Raw genomic sequence first — 19,800 nt, forward strand, 5'->3', positions numbered from 1 at the left:
TCAAAGCTCAGCGGAAAGTACGGAGGTCCAGGATCAGTCGTTCCAGAGGGCGGGTGCCCCCACAGAGAAAGCTCTACCCCTGGGGGTCATCAGTTGACATTGCTTGACCGACATTGCGGCATCCTGAGGAGACCCTCTCTGTGGGAGTGCATTTTAAACCAACGTAGCTCACAGAATAGTGTTGTCACATTGGCATAGCAAGGAATGCCCATAACTACTCAAAGTACTACATTCTGGATCATTTGAAGTTTCTGGATAGTCTTCAAGAGTCTCCCAAGTGCAGCACATTGCAATAATTCAGTTGGGTTGAGTAAGGTGTGACCATGAGCAGGAACAGTAACAGTAACAGATGCAATTAGCAAAGAAAACAAAGTTGTCCTGTAGGAACTGTAAGTCCAGTAAGATTTCTAAATTGTGCACTGAATTCAAATGGGGCAGTGAACTCTGCTCAGAGTCAAGGATGAAAGTGTCTGGTTCCTGGATCCATGGAGGCAAAAACCTACAAGTACTCGATTCTGGAAGGGTTGAGTCAAAGTCTATTCTTTCACATCCAGACCCCCCACAGGTCCCAAACACTGGAACAAAACTTCATGAATATTTTTAAAGCGGTAATAATAGAACCTTATGGTACTATGCAAAGCAAAGATATAGGGGTTGACTGCTCTTGTCCTCAACCAATATCAATTGACCCCAAAGGATGGAGAAGGACAATTGTAAAACAATGGCCCCCAGTCTCAAATCCAAAAGCTGGTCCATAGAAGGTCAAGAATGTCCCACCTCAGGTTATCCACAACTTGAATCAAAATTCTCTCACTACAGTATCCTAACCTAAAACCTGACTTAAAGGAGTACAGATACTCTGCTTTTTCCAGGACCCCTAAGAACTATAGGCCAACAGCCTTTTCAACAACCTTTCCCAGAAGGTGGGATACTGGATGAAAATGATTCATATCTATAGGATCTAGTAATAGTTTATTAAAGAAGGAATAGACTACTGCTGCTTTTAAACTCAGCAGAACCATTCCATTTCTCAAGGAGAATTTACTATCTCATGGATGCCCCCCCCAACACACACACACACACACACACACACACACACACACACACAATGATCTCTGGAGGCTTTAACCAACTAAGAGAGGCCTGGCTCTAAAACACATGGATTATTCATTTCTTCAGAATTAATGGGATTAAACTCATCTAGGTAACATAGGACCAAATCCCAGTCAGGATGAAATCATCCAGCCCCTAGGGAATGGGTTGTACTAAACAGGGCCACCAGATGACATTTGGATTGAATAAGTTTGGAGAAATAAGTTCCTATTGCCACAAGGCAGGCTTTAATAAAGGTTCTAACCTGTGTCTGATCTGTTTTGACAGAGACAATATGTCAAAAACATCAGTTTTGAAAGGTATTTAGATTTTCTTGGACACATATTCCTATGTTTCCTAAGATCTCCATTATTGTGCAATCCTTGCAAGGCAGTTTTAGCAACATATTAAAGCTCCAAGCCTGATTGTCCTGTCTGTGTTATCACACCAAATTTTAGTATATAATAATTACCCCATATTAATGGTGGGGAGACGTCTGTAGTGTAATATACTGCTTCTAATGACAATATTTAAAGGGAATATTTAAGGTTTCCCATTTTTGTAAAAAAAAAAAAAAAACGATCCTGAAATTTTTCTGGCAGCCATAAAGGCATAATTACATTTCACTAAGAGCTATTTAATTTTGAAATTATTATTCCTTTCACCACAGGATTTTTCTATAGTCATCCTGTCTCTTTTGCAATCCAGAAAAATGGAGATTCCTAATCCTTCCATTTCTTCCAAATTAAAGAAAATGATTGCTGAATTGCTGTATTTATATGGGTTCATGAAAGAAGAAGAACATTCCCAAAGGAGTTGTAGTTTTGAGCATCTTCAGTGGCCGGTTTGATTATGAAAGTGTCAGGATTAATGATCCTATAAATTATACATTTGAAGGCTTCCTTCCTCATGCTGTCTGCATAAACGAGTGCATCAGTTTAAGCTTCAGAACAAAATAGCCTACCAACAAAAATGTTGTTATTATTATGTGGAAATTCCATTAGGAAAACTGTGGAGAAAAAGTCAGTCTTTCACAAAAGAGAACTGACCATCTTCAGTTATATAGGTGGGTAATTTAAATTGCTTAAGTATCTCCACTGGATGAATCCAGGGGTGATATCTAAAATTTATTACTACCGGTTCTGTGGGTATGGCTTGGTGGGGGCTATAATGTGACTGGATGGGCGTGGCCAACTTTTTTTTTTTTTACTTTTAAAAGCATTTTTTCTATAACCTTAAGAGGTTGCAGAAAAAAATGCTTTTAGAAGCTTCTGACGATTAGGCAACTCAGCTGGGATCGCCAGAGGCTTTTAAAGGCTTTTTTTTTTCCTACAACCTCTTCGCCTGAAGAGGTTGTAGAAAAGATGCTTTTTTAAAAAACACTTTATTAAACTTTTATTACATTAAAAACATAAAAAATTATATCACTCAATAACAGCTATTTGTGGTGTTTTTCTTATGACAGTAATTCGTGTGTTATTTACAAAAATTAAATTGTGCGTGTTTACATTCTTTTTTTTTCTATTACTTATCTATATAAATAAAAATGTAAATGTCCATTTGTACATAACCGTACATCTCTGAAAATCCTTTACCGATTGCTTTTAAATTTTGACACAACGTTGCATTTGACTATGGGCGTGTTTTTGTATACCTATATTATATACATGTCACACCTGTGACAGGTAAAAACATGGAAAACATTGAAAAACAGTACCATCTGCTGGACGTAAAACCAACATGGCAGCCTCCCAGCCCTGATTACGCTCAACAGATTTCTGTTTATATTTAGACTCTCCATATTGCTTCCAAGAAACTGCGCATTTGGAAGGCAGAGACGCCCGAGGGCCATATCCTGCCACCAGGCTCGGCAGGTAGGCAGCCAGCTTCCCACCGGGAAGCCCTCGCAGCCAGCGCTTCTAGGGCTGGGCGGGGGCCACCCAAGCCTGGCTCTGACCTCCCCCTCCCCCAGCCACCCCACAAACTAGCCTCACCTGCTGCTGCTGCCCATCCCCCTCGCCAGCCGCTCTCGGGGCTCCCTCCAAAGCACACCTGGCAACGAGGCTGCCTGGGTCCGCCGAGTGGAAACCCTCCATCCCTCACCTGGCCCGAATCGCGCCTGGCCCAGCGCTACCACGGGCCCCAAGGTCAGAAAGACCAGCCGCTAACCGGCGCTATGTGAATCCGGTCGGTGAGCGGGAGATGGAGGCAACTGGAATCTCTGGGTTGCCTTTGACCAGCGCCGCCTTTGATTCCCAGGTGGGCGCTCTGGCAGTTCACAGAGCCTACATGAAAATTTCGGCCTCTGGCAGAAAAGGGGCTCCGGAGAGACTTCGGGGGACGGAAACGGCCAGGAGGGAGGATGGCCGGCCCTCCTTCGTTTTGCCTGGAAGAGTGGGGGATTTAATCATTCCCCTGCCCTTGGCAGGCGGGGGAGGAGAACTGCTCAGCAGGGGTCCAGTGGGGTGTGCATGGCTCCTGGTTTTGCCGCTTTCTTCCTTCGGGTGGGAAGCCCCAAACCAGCCTCGAACCTCCGCCGCACCCCCTCCCTCCCTCCCTTCCCTGCTATGCGTCTCCCCCAGCCCCCAGAGAACATCTATGTAGGGAGGACGGAGGGGTCCCCTAAGTTTCTGCTGTGATGCAGAAGGCGAAGGCCTGGCCTGAAAAGGTAAGGGCAATGGCATGGGATGCAGAAGAGGCCGGGCCAGAGACAGAGATAAACAGAGAGAGAGGGAGAGAGAGACATAGAGAAATACAGGAGACGGGGGGAGAGAGAGACACATACAGAGATACAGAGAGAAAGGGTGGGAGAGAGAGAGAGAGACAGAGATACAGAGAGATTGGGGAGAGAGACAGACAGAGATACAGAGAGAGGGGGAAGAGAGACACATAGAGACGGGGGGAAGAGAGACAGAGATACGGGGGAAGAGAGAGAGACATAGAAAGATACAGAGAGAAGGGGAGAGAGAGAGACATAGAGAGATACAAAGAGAGAGGGGGAGACAGAGACGGAGGATTTTGTGGTTCCCATTGTTTTTTAGCAACCGGTTCTCTGCCCTAATCACCAGCTGGGTAGGCGTGGCTTGGGGGCTGTCATGTGACTGATGAAAGTGAATGACGTCGAGTTCACCATGCCCACCAAATGTTCGTGGAGAGTTTGGAACTTCAGCCTCGCTCTTTTAGCCCAGCGGAAGCACCAGACTGGGCCACAGCAATGCATGGCCGGGTACAGCTAGTACTTAATAACTATATATCTTTAATCTATCTCCGTTCTATCCAGTTATACCACTGTTCCCACACATTGTAAAATATCGATGCCTCTTTATCTTTTAAACTCAGCGTTCGGCCAAAGAGTTTGTAGGGAAAAAAATGCTTTTAAAGCCTCTGACGATCCCAGCTGAGTTGCTTGATCGTCAGAGGCTTCTAAAAGCATTTTTTTCTGCAACCTCTTAAGGTTGTAGAAAAAATGCTTTTAAAAGCCTCTGACAATCCCAGCTGAGCCGCGCAATCATCAGAGGCTTTTTTTTTTACTTTTAAAAGCATTTTTTGGCCGAAGAGGTTGTAGAAAAAATGCTTTTAAAAGTAAAAAAAAAAAAAAGCCTCTGATGATCGCGTGGCTCAGCTGGGCATGGTGGGACAGGGATTTTTGCTACCAGTTCTCCAAACCACCCACCACCATCACTACCAGATCGGGCGATCTGGTCCGAACCGGGAGCATTTCACCCCTGGATGAATCTGTCTGATAGTAGCATCTACCAAACTTGTATTGTGAATGCCATAAAATATTATCCTGTGATTATTACATACTGTCTGCAATACATATTGCATTTAAAAGAATTCTGAACGTTTGTAGCTTTGAAAATCAGATGTCATGTTATCGACATGAACAACACAAATCAGAAGTTCTATTTTTCTATCAAATTCCAACTGCAAATTTAAGCAGCTGGTCAGAATATTGTAAGACAAATAAAACAGAAAAGATGACTCTTTTATGCCATCTTTATGCTGATCTTTTCGGTTAAAAAAGACACCAGTGACTGTACATATTGCAACGGATCTCCCAAAGTGCTTTTCAAAAGGCAAACTGAAGAAATTTCTTGGATGAGAAGCGAAATGTTTTCAAGGAAAAAACGAAGTCCAGTTGCCTTTTGAAAAGCACCTTTGGGACGACCATGATCTGGATGATTGTTGTGGCCCGCCAGCGGCCTGCGCAGATCGTGGCTGATCCCGATGACGAGGAGGCTGGTGTGTCGCGCCAGCAGTCTGCGCAGCCGGCGCTCGCGTCGGACAGTGAGGAGGCTGAAGAGGATGTGGTGCCAGAGGCAGAGACTCAGCCAGGGCCTTCAGAACCTCCATAGGCTCCTTCAAGTGGAGAGAGTGAAGGAGCCTCTCCTCAATGCTCGAGCATGCAGGGCTTCCAAAAGGCAGGAGTGGCTACTCAGGAGGAGGAAGTCTCTTGGAGAGTAAGACTTGAGAATAATTGGCCACTCCCTTAGTTAGTAATTTCTTGCTGGAAACAACTTGTAATTGTTGAAGAGTGAGTGTCTTATCGTATCTTGTTTTCTGGGCTGGTTGCCAATCTTTGCTGGACTTTGTTTATTCTTGCTACTTTATAAATTTGATAAGGACCGTTGGTGTGTGTCAATATCCTCAGGAATCCGGAGCTGGGGCAGAACAATGATTGAGAATCTCCATAGATATTGGAATGGATCCTAAAGAGCAGTTATTGCAGTTATTGAAACATCCTTTAATTCAACTTGTTGTTTCCTTTTTTAATCAGTTCCATGTCTAATTATTATATTCTGAATTTTTTCTTGAAGTAATAGTTTTAGCTGGGGATGCAATTTCAGCTTTTTTTGTTAAATAATTCAACATTTTCGTCTAAACTTTTGTTATGGAACTTCAAAGGACAGATGAGATTGCCATTATGTACAGAAGAAAAAAACCAATTGATGGAAAAGAAGAGGGAGGAGGCAGGAGATAATGGTTGGCTAAAAGTAGGGTTTGTCATGAGAACAGCTTTCCTGCACCAACTGAGTAATTGAAGCAAAGAAACGATTTTTTAAAAAAAGAAATAATGCTAGCATTTCTTGGCACTTCAGACCACTCTAACTTAGATTCATGTCTGTAGAAAGGCTAAGTAATTGAAAAAAAAATATCAGACTAGAAAATCAGGGGAACATATAAAAATGAGATTTCAATTTAGGTTCAAAAGAATCAGTTGATAATGGAATTCAGAGTGATTTGAGAAATTTGTAATGGGAGACACACATTCAAATTAAATACCGTAACTCTAATACTTTCCTGCCTTTAAAGTATTCTCTATTAAAACCGTGGCTGCATTCATGGAGCTTGTAGTTCGATACATCTAAAGGATACCAGCCCAAGGAAACCAACTCATAAGCAGTAGCATCATGTATGCTTTGAACAGGAATAAAAGGAGAAGATTCTCATTTGAAGATACTCACCAGGAACATCTTAGATCTCCTGATAGGGTCCCTAGTCTTTTAATAGTATCCTCAGATGTAACAAGTAGAACTAGTACTCATAATTGTAACATTAGTAACATTAACTCAATATTTTCTATTGAAAATAGAAAATCCTTGTAGGGAATGGCTTGAATCCTTGATATGTTGAAGAAAAAGTATTCCACTTTAAAGAAAAAATAAATAATCATAAATGATTTTCAAAATTGTCAAGAATTTCTGTTTCCTATAAAGTAGGCTCTTTGGTCTCTATTTTTTTTTTTAAATATTTTGACTAAGTTTCAAAAGATTGGGGAGGGGGAGGAGGAAGGGGAATCTTGGAAACTCCGTCATAAAAACACAATCTTTTTAAAGGTTGAAGCCTCTAAAATGTGAGGTTATGTGAATATGTGGCTACATGGTACATAGTCTTTCACTTGGAATGATGATCATTTGTTATCTTTGAAATTGTAATTTTGTCTTGGCCTTTTATTCTTCCCCTTATTCTAAATGGGAGCTGAAGGCAGGCAGAAATACAGAGTAATTGATTTAACAGCCTAAGACAAGTACAAGAAAATAGGAAGTTTGGTCTCAATGCTTGACTTGATCTGAGGCAGCTTTTTTCCAACCTTACCTCAGCACCTTGGGCCAACCAAGTGGCCTTTAAGCCTGAACGAGCATGATTTTTTTTTCTAACGTAAAGCTTCAGTATTCAGTTTTTCAAACTGTTCTGCAGCATTGGAAGTAGAATTATATTGACAAGGTTAGAATTCATCTCCTGGAGGGGGCTACTATGCTATACTTTAAGTGCTAATATAACAGTTATGTGCTTGTACCTTAATAATAGCCCCAGCTTGCCTAATGAGAATGCTGAAAGCAAACAGTACTCAGTGAGATTTTATTATGACTGAAGTGACTGCAATTTGAAGCAAATTATCCCTATTTTTGTTCTGATATCAAGCACAAGCATGCTGTAAAGAAATTGCTGTAAGTTTTGATGGGGAATTAGACTTAACTATTGTTAATATAGATGTAAGTGCATTTTTTCATGTAAACAGCTCACAAGGGTCAAGCAGCAGAGACTTTTTTTGTGTGAGGCTGAAAATGATTGTCAATAATTTTGTGAGCGAATTTTGAAATAAAGTGCCTGTAACCTGTCATTATTCCTTCCTCTTGAAGTCACGACAGAGTGGCTGAAAATTTAGCCTGTGAATTGAAGGCAAAGAGAATGTTATGGCCTTATCGACTTCAGATAAAATTACTATTTTAACTTGTAATTATTTTTCCATTCAAAGGTCAGCCAGCATATAGTATTTACTATTTCAAACTGCAGTGTAAGCAAATTGCTTAGGAAAAAAGTTGTTACTAATAGAGAACCAGGCAAAGAAAGCTTCAGTCACTAATTCTAGCATGGCTTATTATGTGGTTTATTAAGAAATAGGAGGAGAGACTATTTTGAAACAAAATACTTAGGAAATATACAGAATGTATATTTAAGTGAAGGTCCATTGTTAGTAGAGTTGTTAAAAAAACTATTTGCTTAAATCCTGAAGTTGTTTATTAAAGGTTGTAATTAAAAAGACAAAAAGTAATACAAACTTTAAAAAAAGAAAGATTAGAAAGTGCTGATAAGAAAACAAAAAAAGAAAAAAGAATGGTAAAGAAAAAAAAAGAAATATAGAAAGAAATAACTTCTCCCTTCATCATAACAAGAATAAACAATGTTCGTGACTCATCACCGCCTCTTAAAATTTTCTCTTATGCCCGTTTGTCATCTTTATCTGTAAACAAATCATTAAAGCCTGTTCAGTCTGATCAACAAAAGGTCATTTAGGGTGACCAGAAATAGCATATCTATTTTAAACTTGATCAAATAAGCCTGTTTTATATCAGCAATAACAATAGCTATTGTAATTGTAAACAGTTTACAGAGGTAGCATATTGCCCCCAACAGTCTACGTCCCCATTTTTCCAACCTTGGAAGGATGGAAGGCTGAATCAACCTTGAGCCAGTCAAGATTGAACTCCTGGCAGTGGGCAGAGTTAGCCTGCAATACTGCATTCTAACTAATGGTTCTCTATATTCCCATTTTAACAATCTGTATCTTTAATTCCTTAAATTAAAGATCATTGTACAAATTAGCAGGTTGGGGGGGGGATTCCAGAATTGCCAGCCATCTATTCAACCAATCCACTGATGGCTGATGCTTGGTTGGCTGATCCTTGGTTGTAAATATGTATATTTAAAAATGTACATATTTACAAATGAACTCTTTATAAAAAAAGAGAACTGAAGATCTGGGTTCCAGTCGGGTGCTATACATTAAAATGTCTATTAGATGTGGAACACAATCAGAGCGTAGGAAGGTAAGAATCCTAGTTAGGGGAGGAAACAATCAAGTGGAAGGCACTCAGTGACATTCACAAGAGGTGGGTGTTGGTGGGGGCTGTTCCACCTCCTCTGCTATAGATATGCAGAGCACCAGGTTATGTGTGTAGTGTATGGGAGTGGGAGCAACTCTCAAATAATGTCCTAGAACCATGATGGCGAACCTATGGCACGCGTGCCACAGGTGGCACACGTAGCCATATCAGTGGGCACGCCAGCTCAGCTCTGATGCGCGTGCCGGCCAGCTGATTTTCAGGCCTTCTGGGCCCTGCCTCTGGAGGGCCTGGGTGGGTGGGGAAGGCCCGTTTTTCTTTCTTACCTGGCTCCAGATCCTCTCTATGCATCTGCAGAGGGCGAAAACAGCCTTTCCCACTCCCTCGGAGGCCCTCCGGAGGCCTGAAAGGGCCCATTTCCCAACTCACCGTAGGACAGGAAGTGACATTTTTTGCTGTCCCCAGCCTCCAGAGCCTCTCTAGGAATCTCTAGGAGCCTCTCTAGGAGTCTCTGGAGGCTGGGGACAGCAAAAAAGTCACTTCCTGTCCCACTAGGAGTGGGAAATGGGCCCTTTCAGGCCTCCGGAAGACCTCCGTGGGAGTGGGAAAGGCTGTTTTCGCCCTTCCCAGATGCATAGAGAGAATCTGGAGCCAGGTAAGAAAGAAAAATGGACCTACCAGGCCATCATGTGCTAGAAGCAGGGGTGGAGAGGGGTTGCACATGCATGCGCAGGGGGGCCACATAGAATTATGGGTGTGGGCACGTGCACGCGCGAACCTGCCCCACCACCTCCTCTCCTGGCACGCTATGGCAAAAACGTTAGCCATCACTGTCCTAGAACTTTTGTCTTTCTCCCTTCTCACAAAATTCTTTAGAACATTAACAAGCCTCTTTTCAGATCTAATATAGGAAAGTTTTCTAGATCAGTTTTTTGGTTTGTTATTTGTATATCTGTTTTAATGATTAAGATATCAGCTGATTTATTATCCAATGTAGCATCTTTTTCCATATAATTCTTATAGCCTATCATTTTTAAATTCACTTTTAGTCCTGGTCTTATCAAGTAAAACATGTTCCTCTTCAATAACATCTTTTAAATACATTCTACAGGGAGTTCTCGACTTACAACAATTTATTTAGTGGCCGTTTAAAGTTACAATGGCACTGAAAAAAGTGACAGCCATTTTCCACACTCACAACCATTATAGCATCCCCATAGACACATGATCAAAATTCAGATGCTTGGCAACTGACTCATATTTATGACATTTGCAGTGTCCCGGGATCATGTGATCACCTTTTCTGATTTTTTGGCAAGTATTTACTGTATATCTATGTTAAAAAAATTAACGGCTGCAATGATTCACTTAACAACTGTGGCAAGAAAGGTTGCAAAATTCACTTAGCAACTGTCTTGCTTAACCAAAATTTTGGGCTTCATTGTGGTCATAAGTCAAGGACTACATGTATCTAATGGCAGACATTCTTAAAATTAGTTTGCAGATCCATTGTTTGAAAAATATCATCCAATGTTAAAATATTTTGCTCCATTCTGTATTAGTAAATCAAATTAAATGTTCTTTTTTAATTCTAATCTTTATAGTTCGTTCTGGTTCCCTCTAGTGTCCAACCCTCAAAGTTCCATCCTATCATGTATTTTTAAGAGAATTCAAAACAAAACCAATTGCCCATAGTAAGGGTTCCTATAATTAATTCCCATACCTTGTTTCAAATCCATCTGGACCCATAGTCCATTTGTAATTTTCAAAATTAAAGTTCTAATCACTATTTTGCTGTTTATCGAAGGGGGAAGATGAACTCCTTAAAATATTTAAAACGTATTTCACTAAGGATTAAAAGAAACTCACCTGGTGCTGTAAACCATGTCTATTCAAAATTTTCTAATAGATGAAAAGCAGTTAACAAACAATTTTTGAAAGCTATTAGAAAAGAAAGTATGTGAACCCAGTATCCATAAAGGTGCTGTTGACCAAAAAGGGCTTTGAAACTGAGGGCCATTCAGGAAGGAGATTATCTATTAGCAGGTATACTGATCATCATCAGTGATGGCTAACCTTTTCCAGACCGTGTGCTCAAAGCCTGAACCCCCAAAATGCAATGCTCGTGTGGCTCACACGCATGCGACCTGTACTTGTGAACACACACCCTGCACGGGCCCCATCCCATGCGCATTTGCGCAGGGGGGGCCTGTATGCACCCCATCCCCCACATATGCACGCACCCCCCACATGCGCCTCTACGTGCGTGGCAGAGGCCCGAAGACCAGCTGGCCAGTGGGAGGTACACGTGCATGCACAACAGAGCTGAACTGGGATGACGGTTCACGTGCCCACAGAGAGGGCGCTGCATGCCACCTCTAGCACGCGTGCCATAGGTTCGCCATCAGGGACCTAGATGTATCTTGTGTATGTCATGGAATGTGTCCCAATAATTGGTAATTAGCATGTTAATATTAGTAGAATTAAATCTAGCTGGGAACTGAGTGACTGGATATCAAAACATGCAACCATCTTTACAAACAAAGTTTGTTGGAACATGGCCCAATTCTGTAATGTATAACTTTTTAATGAAGGGAAGGTTTCACATGAAGAATTATTGTTTTGTTTTGTTTTTTAATTTGATTTATATGCCGCCCTTCTCCAGAGACTCAGGGCGGCTTACAATGCGTTAAGCAATAGCCTTCATACTTTTGTATATATTTATACAAAGTCAGCTTATTGCCCCCACAAACTGGATCCTCATTTAACCTACCTTAGAAAGGATGGAAGGCTGAGTCAACCTTGAGCCTGGTGAGATTCGAACTTACAGTAATTGCAGACAGCTGGTGTTAATCACAATGCTATTAGTCTGTTGAGCCACCAGGCCCTTAAAATTGTTGTAGCTATGGGCATTTTTATAAGCTAGGCATACCTTTAAAAACTTTTGTGAGACATACTTTGTATCAAACCAAGATTTAGTTCACTTATTGGGATTTTTTAAAAAAAGGAGTGTGATCAGGATGTATGTACTCAAGCAAAGCTGGTGAATTACTGAAATATAGAGAATGTTTCACTGGTGTCACTGGCTGCGTTTAAAGACAGTTTTCGTAAATAGCCATCAGACATTAAAAAAATGATTTGAAATCATGGATATCTTATTAGATCATACAGGTCTGAGTTGCGTATCAGTAGAAGACGGACTCTTGTGAAAGCAAAGAACCTCATTAATGGCAGGTGTCTTCTAAAAATGAAATCATAAAGTGGCCAAAGTAGTCTACAAGTATTGGGTTGGATAGTTTAAAGCAGAATTCTAAAATGTTTCAAGACAAAGGATGCATTGTAGGGGTAGAGAATAATGGTCATTTGGAAAAGAGAGCACATATGACAGGAGTTGAGACATCTGTATATACTGAAACCAGGAAATCAGGTTATAGAGAACTGGCAGGGAATAAGGGACACATGTGATAATTTTTGTCCATAGGCTTATCTGTTGTTTTAGGGTGGGTCTCTGAGATGAGAAGTTAAGATAGAGAAATAGAAGTCTGCACAGAGATGGCCACCATAACAAAATCTCAGCTATTTAGTGATAGCTGCTGGAAAGCAAGTGATAGACTAAAGAGGTATTCTATCTGGCATTGACAGGATAAAGGAGATGCATGCCACTGGGGAGGAAGATGTGGTGCTCTTGATAAATCATAGTTAGGAAAAGTTAGATTGTCTTCTTGATTGCTGTTTAAAACAAGTCCACCTTCGAATTTATCGGAAGACAGATTTGGGTCTTCTGGACAGTAACTGTAAAGCCATTAGGAAGCAAGTTAGCTAAATCCTGCCTTAACTCTATAACCTCTGAAGAACAAAAATTTGGCCATTCCTGGGTAGCAAGACAAAAGAGTTCTGTATTTAAAAGTAGGACAACAGAAGGGAATTAATTCATCTTGGCAGGGATTCTGTTTTTGCCTTCCTAGATCAGCCTCTCTGGGATAGGAGCCAAGCTCTTATCTGTATCTTTTCCTCCAGTTCTTCTCTTAGCAGTGAGCCCAACATAAGTAGACGCTAATAAAGGCTTATTGGTCAGGTCTTTGGAAACTTAGCTAGGAGAAATTTGAAGAGAAGCCATGTAGTTTCCCATTTTCGTGAGCATAGATGGAACTATTAAAGGTAATGTAATATTAAATATTAAATGTAATATTAAATGCAGGTATTAAATGTAAGTATAATGTCTCTGGAGTTTGGAAGACATAAACCCACTGGACAAATTGGGATACACAGCAGCTAGTGCAAATAAATTTCTGGTGTTTTGTTTTGGTTTTGTTTTTTTTAAGAAAAGCCACATTTGAAGATAGTATTGCATTATATTGGATAATGAGAATAATTTGAATTGTAAAATCTATCATGACACAACTTAAATCATCAGTGGGGTGAATTCAACTAATTTTCTTATCTACTGGAATGCCTCTTGGGGAATATTCTAAAAGACATAGAAAAGAGTTCAATTTTGCTAGAGAAACTATGCTGAAGAAACTATGTCATCAATAAAATGCTGATATGCTATGAATTCAGCTCTGAAATGCAGAGTATTACATGCACTGTATTTTTTTTAGCTACTTTGTTGATTCAGCAAAAACATTTCTTGCAGACAGAGAGAGGCAGGCATATCCCATCCATTTTTATTTTCTGCTTTTACCTTTACCTCATAAACTGTAACCTGTTATAAATAACCAGAAGTTCAAGGTGGTTGTGTAAGAAAAGTAAATCTTTTACACTTACTAACATGCAGACTGAGTCTGGAACCAATCATGAATTCTTAATTGTGTCTAGGCTACTTCTTCCCCTTCTCCCCTTCTTTTCTCTTTGGATTTAGAAAGGTATTCAAGGTAAAACAAAACCAGTCACAAATTATAAGAAATGAGTCAACAAATTAAAAGCTTAACTAAACAAAAATAGCATTATTTTTAAAAAGAAACAAGTGCTGGAGATAAGAAGGTTCATCAGCTACGACCCCCCCAAAAAAAAATCAACCTGAGAGCTGCTTTGGTAATACTACTCTGGGAGCAGTTGAAGGGAATTCTAGACCAGTTCTAGTAATCAGCACTCAGATCAGCATAGATTAATTCCAAGGTCAACTTCAGACCAACAATCAAGTAAGCAATACCCCAATCAAGAAACTGCCAAAGAGCCATCAGTAAACAGCCCAACCAAAGAATCCCTAAGACTGTCCCCATCCATACAGACAGGCAAGATACCAGAATATCAACTGACAGCAAGTAGCACTCCTTACTAGCATTGATGATGTTACCTAGTTAGGGTAATGAAACATCTGCAAGAAAATAAACAAGCTCAGAGACCACCAAGGACCCCTCATTTTAACCCTAAGCTACAAATATTGTCCTTTATTAGTTCTAGACCAGTTAGGAAATGAAAAAGAAGCATACTATATGAACAGCAAACCACTCTGGGAGGAGAAGAACTGAAATAAGCATCAGTTATCAAGAGCCAGTGAAAGCAAAGTGATTTTGGAACAAGAAAAGTCCCCACCACAACTGGCTGAATCAACACCCTGGGAAGATAAACACAAAGGAATTTCTGCTGTGGTGATTTAGGAAATAGGAAATAGTTTTTATGTCCCTGTGCTACTATTCTGTGAAGAGGCTAAGTTACACCACCAGCATGTTGCATAAATTCTATTCTGCAACCCCAGATTTACAACCTTGGATCAATAATAAGCGTCCCCAGATGACTGCAATCACTTTTTTCTAGAAACTCTGTATTTTCAAGGAAAGTCATGGGCTCAGAAACAAGCAGCCTTAGTTAGGATGAAGATTGGCTTCTTACAAAGGATAATAATATAGTTCTGTATGTATGTCTGCTGCAGGAATAAAGTTTTTTAAGTTTCTCAACTTTTTTATTTGCTCTTTTGTTGTAATGAATAACATGAGGCCATTTCTCATATTGGCCAGGTGGTTGTATCCAATCTGGGTTTACAAAATGGTCCTCTCTGATTTGTGGTTCATTTGCTTTTCTAGCCATCATAAGCTTTCTGTTTGTGAACTCTCTATCAATGTAACAAAGTTATATCATTATTTAATATAGTCCACATTAAATTAGTATAATAAAAATAATGCTGAATTATTTTCTTCTTATGAAATACATTTTTGTTGCTTCCTCTTTTTTGATCTTATTTTGTTCACACAAAATAAAATGTTATGTGACGTGTGTTTGTTTGATCTATACTATGAAATGCATAGCTTGCCAGTCCTTGTGAGTTAAATCTTTATAATTTTCCCTCTATGTATGTGTAAATATGTGCATATACATATACTGTGTATACACCTTTAAACAATGATATTTTCTAATGTTTGATATGGTCTGCTTTATTTCCAGACAAAAGAGGAAGATATAAATAATGACATGCCTGCAATACATGGAGAACTAGTTGTGGTTGTGGTACCTTTTCTTCCAAGAGCTGCTTCTATTGAGTGGCATGTTATTGCAGTAGTAGACCAACAACAACAGAGGCAAAAACTTACACAGATGAGGTCATTGGAAAACTGCCAAATTAGATGTGAAGCTATGCAGTCCTATCCAACATGTGCTACTGCTGTTACCATATCTTTAACTCTGACTTCATCATCAGTTTCTACAATCAATTTAGATGTAATCCTGCATGGTATGGTGGAAATGTTTAAACAAGTTGTAGAGAAGATGTCAAAATATGGTGACATAACTCCGTTAAGTTTTAGAACATTCTTCCAAACAAATATTGTCAAAAGGGAAGCACTGAAAACAGGTAAGTCTGTCACACGTATTTTTAAGTACCCTGGGAAAATGTCAAATAATGAAGTGGTTTTGTCTTTGTTTTGTGTTGTGTGGCTACTTAGGAATTTCCGAATAATCCCAGTTGTTTCTCAAAGAACATTAAACAATAAAGAATTTAAACCCAAATGTTGAACTTGGTTTTCTTAGTTCCAGAAATGTATTCAGTGCCAGGGTCAAAACATCCCATTTAAATTGAACTTTTAAAGCCATCAGTTTTTTTTTTTTTTCAAATTCTTCAAATAGCATATTTAACAACAGTTTTTTTTAGATGTTGCTAAAATATAGTGTTTCAACGATTAAGACTGCAGCCCTGTCCAGATTATCATATGAGTTCTCTCAACATCTGCTTTCCTATCAGTGTTACTGAAAAAAATGTTAGCATCCTGATATTTTCTGCATATTCTGGACAGGTATGTCTTGGAGGAAAGACTTTTCATGTACAATAATATTGTATTATCTTCCATGAGCAAGTATCCTTCTGCTACAAGATTCTTATTCAGTGGAATCCATGTATATATCATAATTTGCATTGAATATGGTTCAAATGATTTGCTGGGACAGAGCTTAATGGGAGTAATATGTTACCACCATTGGTTTTATAGTATTTAAACAGGGTTTGTGTAACTTTAAATTGTGGTTAATAATAGAGATACTTTTGTAATATCTTTAGGTGTTATAATTCATTTTACCTATGCGATAATTAGACATCATTCAAAAAAGTGTAGTTTCCAGAAAACTGCACTCACTCCATGCATTTGTCTTCAACAAAAGAGAAGACAGCACAAGTGAATAATGTTAATGTATTGTTTCATGTGCGCACATGCAACATCTTATTGAACCATAACTGATTTTCATGGATTTGTGTGGAAAATAAAAAAGATAAAAATAATAGCATTATGATACACATATTAATTTCTAAGTAATTATAACTTCTGGTGGACCAAGCAGTCTACTATATGAGTGGAATTTGTGTAAGTTAAGCAAGAAGTCTTAAGTAAGACTTCTTCCAAATGTGGGTACTTAAATTCTTAGTTTTCCCAGCCAGTCTGGCCATTGCTGATCATTTTGGAAGTTGAAATCCATATAATTGGAAGGCACCCAGGCCGATATAGACAGAATCCTTTAAAATTCTCGGTCTTTCAGAATACAGTGCATATCCATTACCATAAATAGCATGCTTTTGTACAGAATGCAACTTTGGAACTAAATTACTCTATGACTGCAGGCTTGGGAAACGCAGAATATAATATAACAAAAACCTACTAATTAATTCTTGAATATATGCTGGAAACCAGTATCGCTGTGGGAAACCCCTTGTACCCAGGTTTTGTGCAGAAAAAAAAAATGCAATTTTCAGTGTCTTGTCTTTCAAATCTCTATAGAGCGTTATGACTCTGTGGGTATAGCTCAGGCACTGATAACTCCCAAATGTGCAGACATGAAAAAGAGATAGATGTAAAGCTCAACTATCCATATTAATTAACTGACATAAATGTTACCCCTCAAAGATTGTACCGTCCTATTTTTATATCTAACCTGCAGCATTATTCAGGGGAAATTCAAGTTGACGTTGCTTAATAGATTTAAAATATAAAAACAGGATGGAATAAACTTGTGACATGAAATGAACACAGCTAGTGCATGAAAGAAGGAATTAAGATATAACCTGACAGGCCATTATTTGTTGCACAATAGTTTGTTTTAAAAAAACAAATAGGATATGCTTTTAGACTGAATTGTTTGTTCTCTTCTTCAGAGTCTTTGAAGGGGTTTAGAAGAATTCTTATGATTTGATTTGGGTTTACAGTAACTTTGGCCAGCAATTTTATATATCCCAATCTTAAAAGCAGAAAATTTGGAGGAATATCTATATCCAGCATTGTCACTTAAAGCCCACATAATTCTGTATCAGCCACCAGAATATTTTTTATTGCAGGGGGTAGAAACTTGTTAAATAAACAAAGACACAAATAACACAGAGGGCCTTCTGCCAGTTTTGCTTGGTTTATCAATCTATGATGGTTCCAGCAGAGTGATTATCTGTCAAGTGGTGCATGCCTTGATAATCTTTCCATATTGTAGAGTGCTGTATATATATGGCTGTCCTTGGAGAAAAGCAGCAATTTCAGTGGATGCAAATGCAGTTGCCACAATTCAAATTGGCCCTGAGAGTTGGATTTATTGGCTATTTATGTTTTTTTCAAGTCAAACAAGTGAAGGAATTCCTTTCCATACCTTAACTTGTACATGCCTTAACTTTTTCAAAAGAGAATTTGTATGGTTTGTTGGAAGGGACCATGAGAGAAGATTTTTGTAGAAATTTTGCCTTCACTTATGTGCCTATGGTGTTGGTGCCAAATTAAAATGTGTTTGTTTAGGCATTTTTGTTTTTATATTCTTGTAAGCCCTCTTGAGTCGCCATGTGCGCATAGGCGACAATATAAATCTAAATAAATAAAATCTAATAGTTTTATACCAGATTTATACATAATCTGTTCTACTGTTCTGTTGTTTATTTTTTATAAGTGCATTTCATAATTCTATTGTGTTAGTCTTTTGTGATTAGCATAGAGGGCGATTTAAAAGAATCAAAAATGTGTTTAACAGCTGGTCAAATGTTTTATCAGCCAAAGTCATTCGTAGTAAAACAGGAAAATCCATATCAATTGTTCAATAAGTGATTGGTAGTCTCAGAACATCTTAAGAACGTAACTAGTAGATCTTTAGATGTTTGGTGTTAAGAATTCCTGATTTTGCTGTCATAATTTAACAATAATGACAGCAAAATCTTTTTAAATCTTCTTGAGCTACTATTTTACCTAACTTTAGCTGGTTGATAAACAAGAATATTTGAGTACCTCACCATATTTGATCAGAATATTATAGCACCTGACTTGATCTCACAGATAGAGCAAGAAACATGGGGGCAAGTGAGACTAATATTATAAGCAAAACCATTTTTCTTAAATAGATAAGTAACATTTCAAATCATGTTTACAGCATATTTAGTTCATCCATTGAAACCTTCCTTACAGCAAAATATCTTCATTTATTAAAAGGGCTGTAGTTTGCATTAGATTTATTTTAATATAGGAATGAACAAATAAAGAAATATATCTTTATTTGTCCTTTGAACCAGATTCACCCTTGCAGGAGTTGATTGAATTCCAGCAGCCCAATCTTTTCACTGCATGTAGGAGCTAACAGACAATTAGCTAAGTAGATATGGAAGATATTGAGGATGGAAGACAAAATAAATTCTGTTACAAATCTCAAATTAGTCTCTAATTAAAACCATGTATTTTCCCTTTTTTGTCAAAAAGAATTTCATAGTTTATTGAGCCAAAAATTAATAAATCAGAACAGCCCATTGCAGCTCACAAACACAAAATCTAAAAATATGGACTCTCTCTGTGTTGCAACAGATTACATTTTAGTTAATGTTACTGGTGTCAGAAAAGGTAAAGATTTGTGCTCAAACAGGAGAAAGGTAGCTTTCTGTCAGCCAAAGATGAAATATAAAGTTGTATTAAAGCAAGCGTGATCCTAATGGTGAACTTCTGTGTAACAATTCCACCTACCAAATGAGGGCATTATAGGCTTTGTGTTGAAAGCACAGGGTATGGTAAATTCTTGAGGATTAGATTAAGCTGACATATATATATACACTTCATACGATATTTTAATGCCTCTGGAAGGCTTTAGCATAAATTATGACTATTTATTTCCATATTCTCATTTACAAGTTCATTAATATAAATCAAATGATTTCCCTATGCCAACCAGGCAAATTAGGTTATTTCTCAGCATGTGTACCTTCTCGCTATTAAGACTTTAGGAAGCCTTGTTCATACTCATTATACAAAAATATAGAAAGATGTAAATTACTAATCCTATTCTTTGTAGAGAAATCAGCAGAATAGAAGGCAATGTGATAAAATACTTGCTTAATCTCTGGTGTAGTTTGTAACTCTGAACTGCTGTGAAATCTTCTACAGGACAAACTGTCTTACAAGGAGCATCGCAAACAGTTTCATAAGGTAGT

General features: G+C 38.6%; 1 protein-coding gene across 1 annotated transcript in view; it reads left to right on the top strand.

Annotated features, from left to right (window-relative positions):
* Positions 1-19,800, top strand: part of DPH6 (diphthamine biosynthesis 6) — a 229,309-nt gene that overhangs the window by 171,903 nt on the left and 37,606 nt on the right. The window contains exon 14 of the mRNA XM_070931353.1: positions 15,321-15,726. Coding sequence (XP_070787454.1) covers positions 15,321-15,726 — 406 coding nt within the window. The remainder of the gene's footprint in view (positions 1-15,320; positions 15,727-19,800) is intronic.

Source organism: Pituophis catenifer, unplaced genomic scaffold, assembly GCF_029215685.1.
Source record: "Pituophis catenifer annectens isolate HBS135680 unplaced genomic scaffold, rPitCat1.0.hap2 SCAF_1, whole genome shotgun sequence".
In the NCBI taxonomy this organism is placed as follows: domain Eukaryota; kingdom Metazoa; phylum Chordata; class Lepidosauria; order Squamata; family Colubridae; genus Pituophis; species Pituophis catenifer.